Raw genomic sequence first — 24,493 nt, forward strand, 5'->3', positions numbered from 1 at the left:
TTTGATTCCAATACCTGAAAAACATTATGTCTAACTTCTTTAGTTTAGCTTATGAGCCTTTTAGGTGTAACTTCTTTGTTTAGTACAAAATAACTGAGATGCAAAATAACTGAAATAAAAATTTGGCTAGCAATGTTATGGAGTGCTATAAGGGAAGTATATTAATTTATTGTAAATACTTTGCCTGAAATACAATACATAGGCTACTATAATTTCTACAGTTAGTACACTAATACTGTCATATAAACTATATGATTACTATACTAACACTATAACTTTCATAATTGATGTATTGGATGAACCTGCAAATGCATTTTGTAAATGCACACACCAAGTCACTAGACATATAGCAAGCTGTAGCACAGAGCTTAAATTATTTAGTGGGACATTTAATTTTGTTAATTAATTTTAACAGAGTTTAAGATGAATCTGATTCTATTAAATATTACACAATAGTCAAAAGATGCTACTCCTATATACAGGGACAAATATATTACATTTACAATGATTTAAAACAAAACACATATCGTAATTGTTTCAGAAGTAGTTGATGATCATAAATAACCTTTAAAAGGTCTACTGTTTCTTATTGAGGTATTTTTATTGCTATCCAGGAAAGTCTACACTGCTGGTGTAGAGAATGCTGTTCCACAATTCCTTGCAGCAGCAGCATTTAAAGCGATGAATGGTCATAGTTTCATTGTGGCAGACCCATGAACATGTAGACGCAACAGAGCTCCTGTTTTATGTTTGTGACACGATCCAAAACCTCCAAAACAAAATTCCTTCCCTCGCTAACAAAAATAAAAAACCTCTACTTAACAAACTAGGGTATAAAAAGGGTCAAAGCACCCATAACCGGAAACTATATATTTCTGTCTGGATATTATTTACTCTGGACCCTTGCACAATTCTTTTGTATTCTTATTTTAATGGCTCAACTTTCTCAACTTGTATATTCCTCTCATGTTATTATTAGTGTTGGAGAGGAAACTTTTTTTAATTGTAGCCTACACCACAGAGTTTGTCCCTGTCCATCTTCCATATATTATAAATAAAATTTAGTTTAAAAACGCCTAGTTTAAGTGCAGTCAGATTCTCTAAATACCATGATTCTCTTTTCCTAATTCCTTATGAATTCTGCTTCTTGTCTTTCCTCGACCTGATGATGCTTTCCATTGAGGTCAAGGAAAAGTGGTTAGGAAAGGAGATTTTTTCACTATTCTACCGCAGCCACGGACTCTGACTCTGGCTGTGTCCTAAATCACTCACTCATACACTATACAGTGGGCTCATCGGTGAGGTGTTTCTTTCGGACACTACTCGGGTTGTTTTCTCTGCGCCGTTAATCACGTCATTGCTGTCGCACAATTAATGATGTCAGTCGCACAATTACATATTAGTATAATAGTCAGATTAATGTCGACTGGTGAAGATCCGTAATAAATATTTCCAGTTTGTCGTTGCCTTCTATTAAATCAAATGTGAGACTTATGATAAATTTGTTGCTCTGCATTTTAACTTTTATTCTTTCATTCTATTTGTTTCACTGTATGTTAGTTTATTTTTATTTTCTAATCTCTAAACTCCTCAATAACTATATTTAATTGTACTTGAATGTCCTTTTTTTTTTTTTTTTTTTTTTTTTTTTTTTTTTTTTTTTTTTTTTTAACATTTTGTCTTGATGCTTTGCAAGTTTTATGTTAAAAGCACTTTGAATTGCCGCGTTGTTGAAATGAGCTGCACTGGCCTCGCGCCTTTTGACTCTCTCCCCTCCCGTCTGTCTGACGTTTTTCGCTCTCTCACAGCGCGAACGCAATGCATGATGGGCTATATTGTTTGGTTGTTCACTACTTTTCACAATGCATTGTTGGATACTTTGAGTCCCTATATATGGTGTAATAATTCTCACTATACATTCAGACAGCAGTACAAAATGGCGAACTCACAATATGGTGTACTCTATAATAGTGAGTAATTTTGGGCACAGCCTACTTCTTTGCTGTGACCACGTTAGTAGGAGTTTCTTGTCGGACATATTTAGGTAAACACAACTTGATTCACGTGTGGTAGTGGAGGGCTCATGTCAGACGTGGCTGTGAATGCGAGTGAGTATCGAGGTATTACAGTTGTTACTCGATAACGCTGTGTTAAACTTAAACAAATGTATAACACAGTGTATGTGAAGCGCGTTGCCATCAGCAGTGAGAACGGTAAGCCGCTGCTGTTCTGTCGACAACTGGAGATCCTTTGGGTTATTTCTGTGGCGAAATAAAACGATATAATCTTCACTGACTTACAGTATAACTACTTTGACAGCACAGAGTTGTCATGACAAAACCACACTTTAGAAGTGCTACAGTCCGACTGTCTCAGTTCTGTCCAAACCCTGTGGGACAGACCAAATCAGAAAACGTACAATAGAATACTGAACACAATATTATAGTTAACCATTTGGAAAGCTAGCATATTGCTCAAATAATTAAAACCGAAGATGCAAATGGTGACAGACAGGGTGTAGCGTGAAAAACACCAAAATGAGCACCTGGGGGGGGGGGGGGGGGTACAGCACCCTCAGCACCTCTCCATCCCACAGCTGTCTGACGGTGACGAGTCGTAGCGTGGGATCTCTTTTTGAAAATTAATTTCGGTAAGTGGAGAGGTGCATTTATTTACCTTGGACAACGTTCGTTGGTGCATTTAAGTGTCTGGTGTATAAATTAATAATTCCGTAAATTTAAAACAAGACTTAAAATCTGGCTCAAGACAAATCAGTCATGTCATAACTGACTTAAACCTTGTATGGAACCAACTCTTTTCAAACAGGGAGATTATGTAATGAATCTTTGGTATGGCATTTTATATATGATGTACTCTTCTGTAAATTCTGTGAATTGTTGTATTGTTCGGACTGTACTGCATTCATTCTTAATAATTTCCTGCCCAGGGACTGCAGATGCAAATTAGATATAGAGCTAACTCTGGCCCAGTGGTTATGTTGTGCATGGTCCATGCTAAATAAACTTCTAAACTATACTAAACTATGTGACTTGTTGGGGCCTGGATTTACAAGTCCATACACATCAGTGTTGTCCCATTTTATTGTTAAGTACAGATGAAATTTTTAATAAATTTTATATTCAGTCATTGGGTGAAACCAAAGGTAGAGGAGAGGAAAATAAATGTGACTGTAAATAACAGCAACAACGCTCTGCTTATTCTATAAGAATGTTAAGGTGGTGGTATGTGCCAGTGTAACATCCAGATGAATGAAGCACCCAAAGTTTCCCAGCAGAATATTGGATTGTAATGAGATGATCAGCATCATAATATATGAGTGGCTTTGAGGTCAATAAGACGCTGTGTCACCATTACATAGTTTCTCCACTAGAGAGCACCGTCAAGTTAAAAAATGTCCTGCTTAGTATGTGTCTTGGCTGTAATTCTTAAAAGAACAACTCTGGGCTATCTGTATTAAGATTGTTTATGTTTAAAACATGATTGACTTATTATCACATATATATATATATATATATATATATATATATATATATATATACATACAAAAACATCAGCATCAGTATTTGCCTCAAAAATCCAGTGTCCATCGTTTAATGTGAAGCAGGAGGGTTTGCATCAGTAGAGTGACTCACACACTAATAACAGTTACAATTCAACTGACAGGGATCAGTAAAGATAGTGAGCAGTAAACTAAGGCAGTTTCTGAAAGCACAAACAGGTAGTGAATCTAAACCCCAAACTGTTTTCATTTCAGCATCACACTGATTGTATGTTTGAATCTCTCCTCAGATTAAAATGCCAAAGAAAAGAAAAGCACTGACAAAGACTGTAAAGAGATGGAGCAGTGATGATGAGCAGCTCCCTCCTAAATTGAGCAGGGTAAAGCAGAGTGAGATGCCACCCCTTCTGTGCTTCGACAGCCCAGTCAGCTTGTTCGAGAGCCTAATCCAGCCCATGGATAGAGAGGTGTTCTTCAGGGAGTACTGGGAGAAGAAACCTCTCCATCTGCAGAGGTCTGATTCCAGCACAGCCTCCTACTACCAGTCTTTGTTCCAGCTGTCTGACTTGTACAGCTTGTGTTCTCAGGGTATGGAATACTACAGGGATGTCAACGTTGTTCGCTGCACCAATGGCAAAAAAGAAGTGCTCAACAAGGAAGGGCAAGTTAAGAGCAGTGTTCTCACTAAATACTTGTCTCAGAATAAGGCCACCATCCAGTTCCACCAGCCACAGAGGTTCAAGGTGAGAGTGAGAGAGAAGAGAGGAAATCATGGCTTTGTATGTTAGCTGCATGCCAAAATATGTTACTGCTAATATTGCTCATTTTGTCATGTCCAGTTTGTGACATCGTTATTTCTGGCATTCATGTGTATTAATTTTTTCAAAATTTGTTGTTCAACAACGGCTCATCCAGGCTGTGGTTAGTACTGTCGCCTCACAGCAAGAAGGATCTGGGCTCGGGTTTCTGTGTGGAGTTTCCATGTTCTCTCTGTGTGTGTGTGGGTTCTCTCCAGGTTCTCCAGCTTCCTCCCACAGTCCAAACACATGCAGGTTAACTGATGACTCTAATTGCCTGTAGGTGTGAATGGAAGTGTGAATGGTTGTTTATATGTTGGCCCTGCGATGGACTGGCGATCTGTCCAGGGTGTACCCTGCCTCTCGCCCAATGTCAGCTGGGATAGGCTCCAGCACCCCTGCAACCCTTAAAGGATAAGTGGTAGAGATAATGAATTGATGGATGGATCTGCTTATCCAAGAAAGTTCACAGCCAACATTGCATTTCCTTGGGTCCTCAGCAATATACCAGCCAAGTTTGAAGTTAATCAGATGAACGGTTGACGAGAAAATCAGAAAGAAAGACAGACAGAGATTTCTCAATTTTGTTAGATGGCCTGACTCAAGATGTTTCAGATTTAAAAAAGTTAATTGCATTATGTCCAGCTACATGATCTTTTTTAAAACAAAAAACTCAATTTTATGTCCTTTCTATAAATGGAGGAATCTCTTTCTGTCTGTCCTTCAGTTTGCTCAAAGACTGTTCATCCATTCAACTTCAGACTGAAAGTATTGTTGTAGACCCAAGGTCAAGTGCAGTGTCAACTGTGAAGGGATTTGAATGAACAATTCTAAAAACAGAAATATTAAACATTAGATGATGATGATCACATGATTGAATAAAATATTGAAATATTATTGAGCTAACAGGCAGAGCCTATCCCAGCTGACATTGGGTGAGAAGTGGGATTGCCAATCCATCATAACAACCATTCACACTCACATTCAGAACAGGGTGAACATGGAAACTCCACACAGAAAACCCCCTGACTTAAACCAGGACTTGAACCTGGAACCTTCTTGCTGTGAGGTGACAGTGCTATCCACTGCACCACTGTGCCATCCAGCACCTGTTGATTTACATAGTGTAGTTGCGTGTCCCACTGACCCACTCTGACCCACTGAATACTACCTGCTCAGCACTAAAAAGCAAACAGACACAGTTAGAGATACTGTAGCTAGTAAATGTAGTGGATCATAGCAGCTTAAGAACCAAGTTTTCCTCAGTTTATTGGACACTATTCTTGTTTTCTTGCTTGTAACAATTTTAGATTAACTGAAATAAAAACAACAACTCAAGGTGGGTTTTCCTGACTGTAAGCTACAGAAAAGTCCGGCAGATCAAAAAGATTTTGAATCTGATAAAACATTCAGTGCTAAATTTCACAGGATTTCAGCAATGTCCCAACCTCCAGCAAATGAATGATGGCTTCCTCAAAAGGCCATTCACTTCTTGCTGTCACATTTAGTGGGAAAGTGGTACAAGTATTATCCAATAAAGTAAAGATTCATTTGTTGATTATTTTAACAGCTGGTCTTTAAGTAAAAGAACACAAGGGGGATATTCTAGTCCTGAATCCAGACTTTAATAATAATCAATGTGTTTTTATTGATTTTTAATATTTATACAACACAGTGAACATCCCATTCAGACAAAGACAGTGAGACTCCTACAATAACAAAACAGGTTATACTAATACCAGACATCAGACACAGCCACCACCAGTGTGGCCCAGACACTCTCAGGTAACACACACACACACACACACACACACACACACAAAAAAAAAACATACATAAAACTAAACGACTGGGGGTGTGGGGGGTTCTACAAGCTGCCAACTATGTTGAAGCAGATGAAAACTCATGTTCAAAATAAGAAATAAAAGTCTGCCAGACCTTACTGAATCCAGACTTTAAGAACACATATTTCATATTCAGTATGTTTTGGACCAGAATATCTACCATTACTGTTAACTTTCTAAAATCATATTACATTTATAAAGCAAATTTGGTCATTCTCAGATTTTGCTCATTTTGTCTCTACAATGTCTCAACAATAGGATGAACACCACAAACTGCAGTGGCATGTCAGCATGTGACCTTATCCATCCAGGTCCCAAAGACAGACTGAATCAATGCACTCATGTTTCATTTGGCCAGAGTATGTGTCCAGTAAACACTGACTGACAGCAGTGCTCTGTTCTAATTTAATAAACATGTTTCTCTTCCTACAAAGTTTGGTGTGGCTAGTAACAGTACTTGTTAAAATATTTATGTTTTTGAGGCTGTAAAATGAAATAATATCAAGGGCTGAAGACCTGTATCTGATTGGGTCAGTCAGATATGGTTTGAACAAAATCTGAGGTGGTGCTGCAACAACTTGATGTGATATGACATGGAATAACCCAATTGCAAATATTCAGCCTGCTGGGAAGAGAGAGAGTTTGATGTAATCAGATAAATGGAGAAAGTATGATGAAAATCTAGAAAACCTTTGAATGCTTCCTCAAGATCAGATACTTCAATCAAGAAGCAGTTGATTAAGTTTTTCCTGTGCGTTGTCAGGATGAATTGTGGAGGATCCAGGAGAAGCTGGAGTGTTTCTTTGGAGCCTTGGTGGGCTCTAACGTCTACATCACACCACAGGAGTCCCAGGGCCTTCCAGCTCACTATGATGATGTTGAGGTATTATAATGAATCTGTGACTGGACTCAGCTGTCAGAGTCGCTTCATATGTATGACACACTCTCATTTGACAAAATGTTCACAACTCAAATCAATGTGTATTTTACAGTCACTTTTGCAGTCACACCCAGCTCAAACAAATACAATCTTATGCAGCAGTCCTGCACTAAATCTGACCTAATCCTACAAATTTAACTCATGTTGACTTCCAACTTTGTGACATATTAAACAGCACAACAAGAATATGAAGGCATAAAAAGAGATGCTACAAAACATGCAGCAAGGAGGTAGGTGACTGAATAAGCAAAGATAAAGACAAAAATATGAAACCATGAAAATATGGTATAGAACATGAGTGGTTTCAAAAAGTGCTCAGATCCCTTTTTGCACTCTTTGTTGTTTTGTAGATTTGTTTCAAATTGATAAAAAAAATGTTTTATCTCGCTTATTTTCAGAAGCCACTTTGACTAAAGTATGCTTCCCATCCAATGGAAAAATGGGATAGACCTCCCAGAGTGGAGCGATAAGCTACTTTTGTAGCTGGTTACTTTACGTGAGGAAATCAGCTCAATATTTTTGGCAAACTTAATCATAATTAAGTTCAAAAATGTATGGCGTGTTTCAAATGTGAAAAAAAAAACTTTGATGAGGGTGCTGCTCCTCTATACCCACCTCAATCTGTCTGTCTGTTTTAGTTTCTAAGGGTTTCTCCACTCAGAATCTTTAATGCCACTAAGAAAATGTGCATGTGGGAAGTTTACAGATATGGCCCCTGCTGAGCAGATACTGACTTGGTCTCAGTGTATTTTTTCCTTACTCTGATGGTCTTCTTTTCCAGGTGTTTATTCTGCAGCTGGAGGGACAGAAACAGTGGCTCCTCTACACTCCTACCGTTCCACTGGCAGCAGAGTACAGTGTGGAATCAGGGGACAGGATCGGTAGCCCAACTCATGATATTATACTTAAGGTACAGCTCCCCTAACTGAAGACAACCTCAGAGTGTCCTTTACAATCTGTCTATCTGTCTGCTGGGGTGGAGTATAAGAAGACAGCAGTCAAGTGGTTATAGTGGTTCTAATCTATAAAAATAGTGATATACATATTGTGTCAAATTATAGACCTATGTCTTCACTACCTCAGTTGTCTAAAGTACTTGAAAAACTATATGTAAATAGACTTGATGACATTGTTGAGAAATGGGGGTTACTGAGTGACCATCAGTAACATAACATTTTTAGTAGTGATGGAATTCATCGAAAATATAGCAACGGTAGTAAAGAAACAGCAATATACTTTATTTAAATTATATGTACAGTACCTAATATATTGAAATTCCTAATGTTTGCTAATGATACTAACGTATTTGTTCAGGAGAGGACATGAAACAATTATTAAATACAGCAGAAAGAGAACTGATTATTTTGAAGGAATGGTTTGATGTTAAGTTCTCTCCAAATGAAAACAAAACAAAATTCATGGCCTTTGGTGGTATCAGCGCTGCTTTTGACATCAAACTGCGTTTAAATGGTGTTGAATTTGAAGGAGTTCATAAAACAAAATTTTTGGGAGTGATTATAAAACAGAAACTTTGTTGGAAACCACATATAGAATATATTAAAAGAAAATTATCCAAATCTATGGGTGTTCTTTATAAAACCAAGGAAATGTTGAATAAGAAATGTCTATATATAATGAGCGATTAGAATAATGCATAAAGCTGATTATCTTGAAACAATTTTTTCTATGTTCCAGCACCTTAAAATAAGTAGATATTGTGTATTAAAAAAATAGTGGAAATTCCAGCAACCTTCATGTTGGTATTCACATTTTTTTAAATTAAGAAAATATAATGTGAGACAATTATATATGTTTCACTGGTGTCTTACCTGAATTAACCTCTTAATACCATCATTATGATGTCAAGGCTATAGAAAACCATCAACATTATACAGGAACGCAGTATAACAGAACTTTGCATCACAGACAGGCATGTCCTGTAGCCAGAATAAATGCCATTACTGAAGCAATGCTATAAAAACCCAATTAACACAATTCAATAGGTCTCTAAACACTGCAGCCACAGCTGCTCCACACACATCATCTCCAGCAGAAGTATCAATATTAACTGATAAAATGACAAAGATGTAATCAATAAAATATAGGTAAAATACATTTTACTCACCAAATCTGCTGATTATTTGTAGACAAATAAAAAAAAACTGCTTCTGTCGAGGGGACATTCTTAGCCCTAAAGCAAATTAAAACTTAGGCAACTTACTTCAGCGTTAGCCTTCATAGCAATTGAAAAGGACTTATTGTTGGAAGTGAGATGCACAAATAACTTATAATAATTTAGCTCTTCCTCCTCCAGCTATTAAATCTATACTCACATGTTTTAGCTTGCACTAGTAGCTATAGATGCGGTTTGCTAGCTCTGACCAGTACGCTCTCTGACCATCTAATCAAATGATATGAAAATGTTGACGTTATCGTAGGACTGTTAGATGGCCCTAGCCTCACCAACTTCAAATCTGATTGGTTAAAGGATCTGCGAGGCAACAGTTTCATTGCCATTAATTTTAAATTACCGGAGCCTGCACTGTTGATTCTGACTCTGATTTTTTAACTTGGCTGAAATCTGACTGGACAAAAGCTCTCACATAAACAGACTTTATTGGAAGCACTGCAACCAAGAGGAAAGCTATGAGACAAAGAGAATAAACTATTGCAGGACTCCAGACTAATTCTTCCTCTAGTAGCACTAGTTAGGAGCACCGCTTTAGTTGACATTCAATGCAACATATTCATATTTTTCCATGTTAACTATATTATTAATAAATGCTTTGGTAAAAATAGACAATAACAATGTATTGTTTTACTTTTCATGAATGATTCAACTTGCCCATTAATATGGGACAAAATAAAGTAATACTTCACGTTTTTGAGAATGATCGCAGTGTGCCATAAAAAATAATAATCACAAAATATCACTGGTTAAACACGCTGGTTAGACTTATAGTGAAGTTATTTGAACAGCGATATGCTCATCCGCCTAAAGTCAGGGTGAAGCCTCTAACCAGCTGTAGGGATGGGTATCATTAGGATTTTATCTTGTCCATCCAGACCCTTATCGGTCCAGCTCACACTGTTATTGGTTCTTTTTCATTACGAAATAACTGTACAATAACTGTAAATGAATCTTTTTTTAAAAGAATAAATCAGAACAGGAGTAGAACTGAATCATATTTTAAATACAACTAAATAACTTTTCTAAAGCAGCAACAGTATTATTCACAACAGTAAAATCATTTAAACTCAAAATCTCACTGGAAAGAAATTGTTTATCTTAGCAAGTAAGTAAAGTTTACAGTAGTTTGCCAAATTTTAAGATTAGTGACAAACTAACCAGTTAGACTATAGAGGCAGCTTTTGTTTTAGCTTCATAGTAACAATTTGCTATTAGCTTAACCAGCACGCTTGGTTGTGTTAAACATGTCAGAAGACCACTTACATAAACAACAAATGGGCCGTAATGTTTAGGAAACACTAGAACCGACCCTAGAACGCCGTTGGGGGTATAATGTAAGTCGCACTGGTGCGACACCTAATTGGTCACAGTCTAGAGTCTTATATTGGGAACAATTTAACACATGTAGTATTAATGGAAAAAACATATGTAAAAATATAATTATAATTAATAATAAAAATATAATTAAGTGATTGTGTTTAGGCCAGCAGAACAGGCCTTGCTGGCCCTGACAGCCCACCACTGTTTTTTTGGTTATGTACTACGATAATATTGTGGGAAATTAGTTGTTGCTTTTCAAGATGCATATAATTGAATAAAAAAAATTATTCATTCAAAGTCGGTCACATTCTGTGAGCTCATGATTATGGCATTTGGAAAATTGGAACATAATTTCTCCAACCCGCTTTAGATGAAACCACGCCCGTTTCTGTACACGCCCATTTCATTGAAGCTGTCCTTATACGGAAGTGGGCATGGTTTCATCTAAACTGGGTTAGAACATAATTTTTCCAACCACAGTAAATAGCCTCAATGAAATGATGGAAGCTTGACAGCTTGACAGCTGCTACTTTCGCCATACAGAAAATGACAGGTGCATCCTATATGGAAATCCATGAGTTTTTGTATATGCTAATATGGTGTATACCAGCATATCAGTACACTCCTGCTGAAAGTGAATAAAGGATTTTTGTCATCGAACATCTGGATCTTAAGTAATCAGAGAAAGAAGTAGAACAAACAGCCCCCCTCACAACCCCTCTCAGCATCATGGAGAAACATCAATTTGTAATGTGCAAATGTGTTATCCAGTTCCTAACAATTTGTATCCTTTGGTCCATTGGTTTTTAGAGAGGAGGAGACCTGTGTGGGTAATTCGACTCCCAGTAAAATCCTCCTGAATGATTGACATTGATGGAATCCTAACCTAAAAACAAGTTGAGCTTATGTTAGCGGCAGGCAGCAGCAGCTTACTGACATCCTGTGTCTGCCGAGGAGCACCAGAAAAAGACTTGTTTTTAATGTGAAATTACTTCATTTGTTTTTCCAGTTTTACTTATCAGGTCTGTTTGTTTTTGAAAGGGGGATGCTTCTGCAGATAATTCAGCTCCCAATGTAACAGTGTCAGTGATAGCATATGTAAATCAGATAGAATTACACAAAATCAGTGTAAATACTTTCTTGACACGTATGATCAATATGTGGAACATTTGAAGTTCAGTCTCTGCACCCCTATGTGCACTACTGGGGGTCCCCCCATATAAAAGGGGTCTTCCGTGTTCACCTCTCCCCTTTTGTCGTCGTTCTCCATGGGAGAAATTTGTGTCACGGTCAGCAGAGTTTCTGCATGTTAACGTCTCGGTTTGTTAACGTGTAACATGCTAACGTGTTCTTGTCTTATTTGATCACAACTGATCGGCACTTGTGCCAAACTCTGTCATACAGCGGTGGAAAAAAGTTTTCAGGCCACACCCTTAAAATTTTACACAATCTCAAATATTATCATGAAATATTTGAGGAAGAATCTTTTTTGTGTTTCAAAAGGTGTGGCTGCATTAGACAGACACAAACAAATACAAATGATATTTTTTGTTTATTTACAAGAAAAACTAACAAAACTAAATTCTTGACAGTTTCAATATGTCAGTTCTCAACGTTGTCGGTATCAAAGTCAACAATTAACAGAGAATGTGTTCAAAATATAAAAAAAATAAATAAACCATCACGTCATCAAATTAATATTTAGCAGTCCTGCAGCATGCAGTAGAGCTCTAATCCTGGCTGGCAGGTTCCCCACGAGCCTTTCACACTGTTGAGGGGTAATCTTGTCCCATTCTTCTTGAATTACTGCTTTTAATTCTTCTACATTCTTTGGTTTACGCTTTGAAACAGACCTTTTGATAATCCACCACAGATTTTCAATGGGGCTCATGTCCAGGGATTGAGCTGGTCACTCTAAGACCTGGATACAGTGCTCCTGCAGCCAAGTTCTCCTGGCCCTGGATGTGTGGTGAGGGGCATTATCTTGTTGAAACATCCAGTTTTGACCTCGATGGAACAGTGCACGTGCAGAAGGGAGCATGTGGGTTTTGAGAATGGCACAATACTTGGCAGAGTTCAATGTGCCATCACAGACAGTGAGATGACCAACACCAGCAGCACTCATGCATCCCCAAACCATGATACTGCCTCCACCATGCTTGACAGTAGATACTGTACATGCTGGAGATAATGCTTGGCCTGGCCTTCTGTGTACCCTCACATTATCAGGAGGAGGATAAAGCTGGTAACTGGACTCATCTGACCACAGAATCTTCTTCCAGTTCCTGGCTGTACAGTTCTTGTGTGCTTGGGCCCAATGATGGGTCTGGCTATGTGAGACTAGCATCAAAGAGACAAACTTGAATGTCAACTTAATCTGTAATTTTTATACACAAAGTTGTTGCTTTATAAAGTTATATGTTTGTGTTATGTCTGTGTTAATGAATTATCTTTTCTCCACAGGCTGGAGATCTTCTCTACTTTCCCAGAGGAACTATCCATCAAGCCAAGACTCCAGCAGGAGTGGATCACTCCACCCACTTGACTCTCAGCACCTACCAGAGAATGTAAGAGAGCTACTTTTCTCCACCGCCCCCACTTTAACGTTATGTCTACACAGGAGGTGTAGCGTGAGCAACACATTAGTTATGTGCATATGTATATTAGTTACAGACAGAAGAAACAGACTTGATGTGTAAAAATATGATTTGGGTTGCACCAATTATTATATTGAGAGATGGCACTGAATTAAGTTCCTTAAATTTCATCTTCAATCATATAGACCTCTAATAAGGACATTTTTGCCTAATGGCACATCTGGTAATGAGAATGAAAGAGTAATTAAATAGTGGTCAGATGAAAGAGGATGCTGTGGGAAGACAATTAAATGTTCAATAACAATGCCATAAACCAGAGCAAGGTCGAGGGTGGGGTTCAAACAGTGAGTGGATTTATTTAAAAACTGAGAGAAGCAGAAGGAGTTCAGCATTGAGATAAACACAGAGCTAAGGCTGTCATTACTTAGGTCCACATTAGGGATCAACCGATATGTTTTTTTCAGGGCCGATACCGATTATTAGTAGTCAAGGAGGCCGATAACCGATATTTGGAGCCGATATTCATTTGCAGTAAAAATGGCATAAAAATTTTGAATAATACAAACTCCGGCGCTTAACTTTGTTTAAATGCCTTTAAAAATATGTTTATTAAACAGCTTTTCAGATTTGCAACATGTTAAAGGTTTTTTTTTATCTTAGACAATAGACAGCTTTGTTTTTTAAATTCTAACATAAAGTGCAGGGAGCTCCCAGGCTCAGCAGCATGTCTTATAAAGTTAAATTAAAACTTAAACAAATAAATAGCTCCCTAAAGTTTTCTACAGCAAATAAAGTTTACCAAAATTTCAATATAACTGAAATGTTATTTTATCTTTCACTTATCTTTGTTTTAAGTCCAAACAAAAACAAAAAGTGCAGAGAGTTCCCAGGCTCAGCAGCATGACTTATAAAGTTAACTGAAATTTTAATTAAATAAATAAATAGCTTCCTGAAGTTTTATAAAGTAAATAAAACAAAGTTAAATAAAATTACACAGAAATGTGAGTCTCAAATCAATTAGTAGTCCCAGTTGAGCAGCACCAGATTGTGGTGCAAAAAGCAGAGTTGTTCTGTGTGTGAGCACTGTGCATGCACAGCTTTCACTGCTGATTGGCTGTTGCCATGGTTCTGTGTGTAACCAATATGTATAAAGTACTAAATATGAAAAATGAGATGGCAAATTCAGATAAATATCAGAGTGTGAGCCAGGAGTGTTGAATGCCATAACAAATAGAACTGTATTCCACTTTGGATGTGACAGACGAAGCACAAGTCAAAATTCATATATCCACATACTATATATTACAGTATGACACATGGGTTTACAGGTAAGGTGCCACTGCAGTAATGGCTTGTCAGCTTTCATGTACAGTCTGGATGGGTCTAGACAGGCAGGTGACCAGCAGGCATATGGTAGTTCTTCCTCTGTGATGTGGCTGATAAAGAGTGACTTTTATTCTCTCACCTGTCCTCTCTACCTGTCCTTACCTCAGGTCATGGGGAGATATGCTGTTGGACGTATTTCCGAGCTTGCTATGTGACAGCAGCAAGACTGATATTAGTCTGAGAGAGGGCATGCCCAGAAGACTCCTGCTGGTAAAACTGCTGTTTTGACAACTATGGCACAATTAAAAATGATACAAAGGTGCTTGCAAGCTCTATGCGGGCATGCATGTGCAGCCCGAATTTATTGACTGTAAGCACCATATTCATGTGTGAACATGTCTGTGTATGTATTTTGGAGAACATCCAGGCCTAAGCCTTCGACAGTCATTCAGATGCAAATGAAAGTTTCAACCTACCTTGTAACATGAATGGGTATAATTTAAGTATAAGTAAAGCTGTACTAGCTGGAACAAGATACACATGGTCAACCACTGAGAATATGGAATTGATGGAATTCTACTATAACAGCAAGTGGTTACATGCAGCATATGTGGGAACTATGGAATGAGCAGAAGACCAACATCCACACTGACCAAGAAGCAGCTGGTGGCCCAGTGTGAAGGATTACATCATGTAATTCAAAAGTAGAGAATGAAAGGCTTCAACAAAATGGCAGCACTATTAGCAGCATGGAGATACTGAGCTAATCCCAGGAGGAGAGAGCAGGATTTTAAGAACTAGATGATACTAAGTGGAAAATGAAGATTGTGGCCAGACTAAACATAGCCAACCAAAGCAGAGAGTCCCCTGTGGAAAATAAGGTTGGAAACCAAATTACAAAAGTCCAGGATATTACCTGGCTTCTCCACAACATGTTAGCTCCTCTCAGACAACATAGCAGCTAAGTTGAGTAGGCATATAAGTCAATACATGAGCAAAGCTCTGAAGGGCCTTGGAAGCAACACCAGGGGGCCAAAGCACCAGCTACTGGTCAACAAAGCAATCACACAAGACTGTAAGAATAGACAGACCAACCTGATGCCAATGATGCCAAGACACAAAAACTCATCCCAGTGCACAAAGTGCAGCACCCGAGACTCTACGAGCAAGTAGTTAATGCACCTACACCTGCATGCACTGCAAGCTTCAGCTTCTCAATATTCACATCTTCAGCCACAAGCATTTACACTGGCCCTGTTGTTTTATGTGTAGGGTAGCAGTGAGGACCTAGACACCAGCAGGCGGCTGGCCAGTGTCCTCAGATCTTTGGCTGATGAAATGGAAACAGGAAAGCTGGGAGTCCATTCCACTCACATGAAGAGAGACTTTATCATGAACAGACTGCCACCATACAGCCAGCAGCTACTTACACCATGTGAGCTTCTTTGTGCTTATTTGTATGTGTTCCAACATTATCTACCTGTCATATCATACCTGTATGTAAACGTGTGTGTGTGTGTGTGTGTGTGTGTGTGTGTGTGTGTGTGTGTGTGTGTGTGTGTGTGTGTGTGTGTGTGTGTGTGTGTATCACAGCTCAGAGGATTCCTGCCATGGAGGATATGGTGTGTTTGAGATTTAAAGACCACATGGTAATAACAGTGGAGCCCAGCCAAGAGAGAACAGTAAGTACATTAAATCTGTTATTTTAAGCAGGGATTGACCTGGCCAATAATTTGATCTCATATTCCTAATTTTTCTGTCAGAATGTCAGAATTCTTATTTTGTCTGGTCTGACTGCCTGTTAAATAAATTAAAAAAAACAATGACTTTCAAATCAGTCACATATCTACTCTTAATATTTAACAGATTACTCACTTGGTGTTTTTACATGTTACAGCTGATGATAGTAATAATGGTGGTAGCTAGGTAGCTAACATTAGGAGGTTTAGCAAATATAAAATCAAATTTGCTAGCATTAAAGTGTTCACCTCTGTTGTTAATGGTAGAAAAGGTCCCTGTACATTCAAATCCATGCAGTGTTTTCATTTAAGATGACTTTAGATGGAAATACATTCCTTCTGGCTAGTAGCGCTCACCCTAGCGCTCTTAAATACGGTTTACCTGGTCTTCAGTTTTATCAACTTAGGCGCCTTTGTCATTCTAATGAGGAATTCATTCATAAAGCTGCTACAACGAAAAAGTACTTTATGGACAGAGACTACTCTTTACAGTGTATTATGAGGCTTACCAAGCTGCTTTTTTAGGAATCCCATTCTGAAAAAAATAATAATAATAATAAAAACAAGTTAAAAAAGATACAACTTACTCTGTCTCCTGTATTACCACATATACCCCTCAAAAATACTATTCTAAAACACTGGCCTATTTTGACCTCTGACTCAGCTTTTCAAGGCCCCCACCCAATTTTTTGTCTATAAAACAGGCCGACAAAGGGCTTTATCACATGTAGCACAGAGAATGCTATTTATCCATTAAAATGTCCATGTGATAAGATTTATATAAGGTAAACTATAGGTATGCTAAAACAAAGGATCAGTGAGCATAAGAGCTCTATCAGGTGCAATGATGTGAACTATCCTGTTGCCTTCAAACCCTATCTCCTCTCTACAATTTTAGGGTATTGAACACATTATACTGCCACGAGAAAAAAGATATGTCAAAGGGAGCTTTATTGGATTCACACTGTAATATTATAATCTATGCTAAATTGCTTTTGCTATTGTCATAGAATTTCAAGGTCTATGGCTTCTGATCGCCTATACCTGATATACCTATACATATCTCTTTATTCTATATCTTTTTGAGATTTTTTTCTTATTTAACCTGAGAATCACTGATACATTATGATAATGTGATGGAATTATAGATGAATATTGTTAGTATAGGGTGCTCTCTAATTGTTTTGTAATGATGTTTTGTATTTTTTTCTATATTCACTGTGCTCCACCCCTTTCCAAATCACCAGGGGGTAACACAGGTATAGTGTGTACTGCCAGTGTTTAGAAGGTGACTGTGTATCTTTGCCCTTCTGCTACTTGTTGAGTTGAGTATGCTCTGATGAACAACCGACAGACCAAGCTCACAAATAAAGTGAAAACACTGCATGGAGAAAAAAAACCCACCCAGGGTGGTTTTTACCCTTGCAGGAGTGCAGGGGTCATGGGAGTTTGACTATCTAGTCTACATATGTTTAAGAGATTTAAAGAAGGCTTACAGCTGTGTCCCCCGGAGTGCTACTGTGGAAGTTAGGGGTTCCGGGGCCATTGCTATGAGCCATCCTGTCCTTGTACAACCAAAGTGAGAGCTGTGTCTGCATTCTTGGCACTAAGTCTCACAGATTTTCTAGGTTGTCTCCTGTCTCCGATCATGTTTGTGATATTCATGGACAGAATCTCAAGGTGCAGCCATGGAGAGTGTGCGGTTCACCTATACGATCCAGTGCAGTCCAGTACAACAGCTCTGCCACATATTCTACAGCCCCTGAAGCCTGTTTCACCTACAGCTATGAAAAGTTGCACACAGCAGTAACATCCCAAAAAGTCTATCATGGCCATACCCTAAACCCAACAGGAAGTCTGTTATTTTGACCGGAAGGCGAAAAATTTATGTATTTTTGGCCATTTTCAGGGGTCGCACTTGAACTAACTAATTAACTTTACTATAGTTTTTTAGTTTTTGTTGAAGTGCGTGCCTGTCCCAGGCCCTCAAAGTTCAATGATTCGCCATGAAACAGGAAGTTGCATTTAACTTGCTGTAATTCAGCCATACTTTGTCCAAACTTCACAGAGTTGTTAATGGTCCCTACCTGCACACATCCATATGTCAATATTCATAAAGTTGCGGCGCCACCTATTGAGAACAGGAAATGACACTTTTAACTATTTTGTAGTGCGACATGCTGTTACTAGCAGGTTGATCCCATTCACGACAAACGTTGACAGGACAGCCTTAAGGCCTTCACGATGACTTTGTGAAAACTGAGTTTTTGTTGAAGGGCAGCATGTGAAGGCATGGTTAGTTTCAATCCTGCAGTCTGAGGGAATCTGTAGTCCAATCCAAGTAGTTGAAGTAGTTTGCTACTTTATCCAGCAGATGGAGCCATTGCAGCTTGACCTGTTGAGCTCAGGTCAGTGAACTAAGTTAATGTTTAATGCAGTGTTTTTCTGATATGAAAATACATATTATTCAGAACACTCAGCCTGAGCAGGCCCCTCTTCAGAAACTCATATTCGCAGTTGTCAAACCTGGCTTGGAAATGTAAATATTGACAGCCCCATTTTTATCACACCATAAAAAACCTTGTGTGTGGTGTTGTTAAATTGAACCTACAGATTTTCCCATATGTTTTCCCTTGACAAAAGCTGTGCATGGATTGATGCTGTCTTTACTGTTTCATTTAGATCAGTTACGAAATTACACACAGGGTCGCTTGATATTTACGTGTTAACGCAGTGTCCGGTGACAGCAAAAGTGCATGTCTACATTGACCGGCGTTGAGGTGAGGAATTGAAAAGGTAAAAGCTGCTGGCCTTTACCTTTTCTTTGTCAAACCAGCTGTTCAGCCAGCATCACAGTCTCCCGACACACATTTAACAGGAAGCACAGCACGCTGGTTAAGCTCATAGCGAATTGTTACTAAGAAGCTGAAATGAAAGCTTGTCTGTATGTAGTCTAACTGGTTAGTTTGTCACTAATCTCAAAATTTCACAAATTGGCTGTGGATTACTTTATTTTCCCCTTTCTCTAAAAAGGCAACTTAAATCATTTGTGTAGATTTTAATAATACTTTTACCTTTAAAATACAACAACACATTTTTATTTTATTTATTACTAAAGCATTTATCAGTAATATAGCTAACATGGAAAAAATATGAATATGTTGTATTGAATTTCAGTGTAAATGTGCTCCCAACTTTTGGGCTGGTGTTCCTAAAATTTTCAGTAAGGACCACCGGTGCTACAAAATGAAAAGTTAGTCTGGAGCCCTGAAGAGGATTAAGCCCCTCTAAGGGTCTGTCTGTGCACAGGACTGCCTTCTGAAATAATATGCAAATATGCAACTGCTGGACACAGAGTGTATTATTAACTCATTTGTTCTGCGTCCAACGGTCATGCAATTTCAGAACTATGTTGTATGACTTCACATTAGATCAGAGACATTACATTTATTAGCCAGGAGCGTACTTGTCAAGTCTGAGGGGAAAAGGACAGAGGAAGAAGTTGTTTTCAGGCTATATCTGTGCAGGTGGCTGACCTCATGCATGATACAAATATCCGGCTGAGGAGCACAGTATGTGATTTTTAACTCCTTCATTCGGTGTTGTACGAGTCACAATGACCTCATGGCTGCCAGTCCCCCAACAGGCGCAGGGCGCGAGGGCCCGTTCAACGTTGCTCACAGTTTTAATATTGAAGATGTGTTTCTAGTATTCTTCCCCCTCATATTTCTAAATGGGGTGACCAAAACATTAGAAACACCTGTCAGTATATAGTAGTTCATTTCCTCACACCCGCAACCTACTACCTCAATGATAAATAAAGATAGATAGATTAATACCTCTGTGACAGTGACAGCTCAAAACTGAACATTATTTTCTTTATAAAGGTCAAATTTATGGCTGTGCTGTTGTATTGCATTGCATTAGATTTCACAGGTGTCCCTAAAAAATGGCCACTGAGTATATGTTTCAACCCTCACCTATGGTCATGAGCTTTGGGTAGTGCGTAGAATGAGAATGTGGATACAAGCAGCTGAAATGAGTTTCCTCCATAGGGTGTCGGGACTGTGCTTTAGAGATAAGGTGAGGAGCTCAAACGTCTAGAGAGAGCCCTGAGCTGCTGCTCCTTCGTGTCGAAAAGAGCCACTTGAGGTGGTTTAGGCCTCTGATTAGGAAATGCCTCCTGGGTGCCTTCCTTAGGAGGTTTTCTAGCCCCCAACCAACTGGGAGGAAACCCAGGGGTAGACCCAGAATTTGCTGGGGAATTACATATTCCATCTGCGTGTGTGCGTGCGTGTGTGTGCGCGTGCGTGCATGCATGTGTGTGTTTTCCAGGATGAGGCCCCAGAGCTGGTTGTCCTTGTCTTACACTCTTTGAAGAACCAGAGGGAGAGCCACATGATGGGTGGACTTTGTGTTGAAGAGGAGGAACGTGATATCTCCAGGGTAAGTTGTTGACTCCTGATCTCCTTGCTGAGGGTTTTGTCATACTAACAGGATAAAAGTGATTTTTCTTTTTCACTCCTTATAAAGGATAAGGATTTCACAATGATAGTCACATTAACATGCAGTTTGATTAACATTCACTGAGACCAAACAAACTTATAAATACTAAGAAATTAAAACTAAGAATACTTTTTGTTAAAAGAATTAACTTCATGTTTGCTCTTCTGGTTAGGAATTTGTAATGCTGATATGGTGTGATTCTGAAGGGAATTATGAAAAATGACATACAGTTGAAACCAGAAGTTTGCATACACTGTATAAAAAGACACATAACTTTTCACATAACATAATTTCTCCCTGTCTGACATTAAATCAGACTAAACTCCAGTTGTAGGTCAGTTAAGATTACCAAAATTATTTCTATTTGCTACATGCCAGAATAATGAGAGGGATATGAGAGGGTTCTGTGACCCAGAGATTAACGTGTTTTGGTGCGAAATATGCGTATCAACCCCAGAACAAAAGCAAAAGACCTTGTGAAGATGCTGGCTGAAGCTGGTAATAGCATGTCATTATCTACAGTGAAACGAGTCCTGTACCGACATGGGCTGAAAGGCCACTCAGTGAGGAAGAAGCCATTACTCCAAAAGCAACATAAAAAAGACAGATTATAGTTTGCAAATGCAGACAGGGACAAAGACCATAATTTTCGGAGACATGTCCTGTGGTCTGATGGAACTAAAATTGAACTGTTTGGCCTTGATGACCACCATTACATTTGAAGGAAAAAGGGGAAAGCTTGCAAGCCTGAGAACACCATCCCAACTGTGAAGTACAGGGGTAGCAGCATCATGTTGTGGGGGTGTTTTGCTGCAGGAGGGACCGGTGCACTTCACAAAATAAATGGCATCATGAGGAAAGTACATTATGTGGAAATATTGAAGCAACATCTCAAGATATCAGCCAGGAAGTTAAAGCTTAGGCACAAATGGGTCTTCCAGATGGACAATGACCCTATTCATATCACCAAATTAGTTACAAAGTGGCTTAAGGACAACAAAGTCAATGTTTTGGAGTGGCCATCACAAAGCCCTGATTTCAGTCCCATAGAAAATTTGTGGGCAGAGCAGAAAAGGCGTGTGCGAGCAAGGCGGCCTACAAACCTGACTCAGTTACACCAGTTCTGTCTGAGGAATAGGCCAAAACTGTTGTGAGAAGCTTGTGGGAGGATACCCAAAACATTTGACCCAAGTCATACAGTTTAAAGGCAATGCTACCAAATACTAAGGAAATGTATGTAAACTTCTGACTTTGAAGAAAGTAATAAAAAATTATTTCTCATTATTCTGGCATTTAGCAAATAGAAATTATTTTGCTTTAGTCATATTTAATGTCAGACAGTGAGGGAAAAAAGTAGAGACTGTATGGTATAATAATAGGGGCATAGTCCTTGTTGCTGGCCAAACAAGAGAGGTCAATTGGAATTATGATTATTAATCTCAGTTGTATTTTATGAAACTTGTTTGTACACCTTCCAGCTTAAGAATGGTGGAATAAAAACATGACTAAGACAACATAGACATATTATTACAGATACACATATTTTAACATACAGTGTCAAATGTCTTTTGTAGACAAAATCTACAGAAAAATCTAAAACTAAAACTACCTTTCTGTTCTTTGTTCACCGTAGTCGTAGGGGTCATGTGCTCCATGTGCTCCATGTAGGTGTGGGTAGACCACATGTTTGCTGAGTGTTCTGGTGAATGTCTGTGTCACTGAGGCATGCTGTCTTGATTCTCCTTGTTGTTGCTGGTAATTTTCAAGTTGTCTGCTGCTTTTATGCTGGATTTCTTCGTAATCTACTTCAGTTCTTTAGTCTGTTTTGAAGTCTATCATTTAATCACATTATGATTAAAAGTTGGTCTGTAGATGCACATATTTTGATTCAGTCCCACATAACACCGCCCAGCACCACCCTGCAATGTACTCACTAAAGTGTCAATTAATCTACTGACAAACTAGGAAATTACTGACCTTTTTAAAAAGAAACTAGATATTTTAGAGTAGAAAAGCCATAAAGTACTGAGAGAAAACCTGATGTGATTATGTGCAGGCATATTGGTCATAAATCACAGTGGGGTGGTGATGGTATATGAGCCATTACACAGCTAGAAAGGGAGGTCTGAGGTCTGGCTCACTGGTGATGCACAGTCTGATAGCAGGGGACTTTAACATCAATTCCCGAAGCACTTAGTTCTGCACTTAGATTAAAACATAAAGTACTGGCACTGCACAGTCCTTGCTCTATTTGATTTATGTGTAAATCTGTTTTATGAAGAATGTCCCTATTTGTCTAAACTGAGAAACGTGTGTTGTTGTCTATGCAGGGTCTGAAGTTTCCTCTGTCACACCTCCAGGCTCTGCGACAGCTCCAAAAGGCAGAGCACCTGGCTGTGGCCCAGCTCCAGCTGCCCACAGACGAGGCCAAACTCAATCTGGTCCTGGCTCTCTGGAGTGAGAGCCTGTTGCATGTGCTGTAGCACACCACAATATCACTGAAGTATTACATCAATATATGTTGATTTTTAATAATACTTCTTGGTGATTTATTGCGTTTTTCTCCTGAATAAAGTTGCCATGCCTCCAGCACTGCAAATGTAACCTTTTGTCCCCATAGTAATACTTTGTTGTTGTTTAAATTATATATTCTCTACAGCTGGTCAGTGTTGGCTGATGTAGACCTGCTTCACATTAGAATTGGCTATTGAGAGCCAAAGTTCTGACGTCACATCACTAGCTTCTGTAACTCAGTGATGTACAAAGACCTGTAATGTCCATCACAAATAAAGCTGCAGTTACATCTAGGCTGTGTTACTGAAAAGGAGAAGTAGAACCTGTAGGAGAAAACAGAAGCAGCCCATGCTGACCAGTGACAGTTCTTGTGGTTCCCACATGGTACCTCTGTCGCCACCGGGGCTTCTCCCAGCTGACATTGGTTGAGAGGTGGGGTACACTCTGTACAGATCAGCAGTCTTTCACAGGGTTGACATATATAGACAAACAATCATTCACATTCACACCTACGGACAATTTAGAGAAAACCTACACAGGCACAGGGAGAACGTGGAAACTTCCAGTCCCGACTTTAACCAATTTGCTGCCCTAGGCAAGACTTTAGGTGCATTGTAGTAAATTCCACTGCCAATTTACATACACACGAAAATGAATAGCTTTGTCTTTGACATTTTCTTTTAAGAAAACAAGTTAACAAGAAGTAGAATACATTAGAAATAAATAAATACAAAACATTTTAAATATAAATAGCCTACACAAAATATAAGATTTAACTACTCAGAAAATCAAAACTTTTAACAAGTGACATAAAATAAATTATAAATGCAATATCAATAAGGCACTGCACAAAATAAGATATTAAAGAAACCAGAACTGACACAACAAAGCACAAGTATGTAGTTATGGAGTAACATTAATGATGTGAACTTTAACACTGATGTAATGTTTAACACTGTAAACACATTTTAGACAACATTAACTGTAACAACAAACACCTATACTAACAACTATGATATATAAAGGGGTGGAAAAGGAATAGCATTTTGATTGACTATTACAAGCAGGGCAAATGTTAGCTAACCAGATGTCAATAAAATGTAGACAAATGTATAACACCTGCTGAATAGATCTAATCTTTAGAAATTTCCCTGAGGAATGTAAGGTGGGAGATGTAATCTACATGACTATTTTCCATA

The 24,493-nt window shown here is 38.5% G+C and overlaps 1 protein-coding gene across 4 annotated transcripts; it reads left to right on the forward strand.

The window, feature by feature from the left end:
• Positions 1–1,873: 1,873 nt before the first annotated feature.
• On the forward strand, positions 1,874–23,384 carry riox2 (ribosomal oxygenase 2). Of its 4 annotated transcripts, none has more exons than XM_018700916.2 (10): positions 1,874–2,120; positions 3,811–4,263; positions 6,925–7,044; positions 7,883–8,011; positions 13,076–13,179; positions 14,703–14,805; positions 15,808–15,970; positions 16,129–16,217; positions 20,610–20,720; positions 23,111–23,384. In XM_018700916.2, the coding sequence occupies exons 1-10, from the start codon at positions 2,103–2,105 to the stop codon at positions 23,261–23,263; spliced, it is 1,443 nt and encodes a 480-aa protein (XP_018556432.1). In that variant the 5' UTR covers positions 1,874–2,102; the 3' UTR covers positions 23,264–23,384. The 4 variants fall into 4 exon arrangements, with proteins under 4 accessions (XP_018556432.1, XP_018556434.1, XP_018556433.1 ...); XM_018700918.2 differs by having other exon boundaries at positions 1,875–2,213; XM_018700917.2 differs by having other exon boundaries at positions 1,876–2,108.
• Positions 23,385–24,493: the final 1,109 nt, after the last annotated feature.

The sequence above is a fragment of the Lates calcarifer genome, unplaced genomic scaffold (assembly GCF_001640805.2).
Source record: "Lates calcarifer isolate ASB-BC8 unplaced genomic scaffold, TLL_Latcal_v3 _unitig_4509_quiver_412, whole genome shotgun sequence".
In the NCBI taxonomy this organism is placed as follows: domain Eukaryota; kingdom Metazoa; phylum Chordata; class Actinopteri; family Centropomidae; genus Lates; species Lates calcarifer.

Excerpts from the sequence above, each read along its gene's own strand:
- riox2 (XM_018700916.2), top strand. Across the intron at positions 4,264-6,924 it reads ACCAGCCACAGAGGTTCAAG|GATGAATTGTGGAGGATCCA; the intron begins GTGAGAGTGAGA and ends GTGCGTTGTCAG. Across the intron at positions 16,218-20,609 it reads AGCCCAGCCAAGAGAGAACA|GATGAGGCCCCAGAGCTGGT; the intron begins GTAAGTACATTA and ends TGTGTTTTCCAG.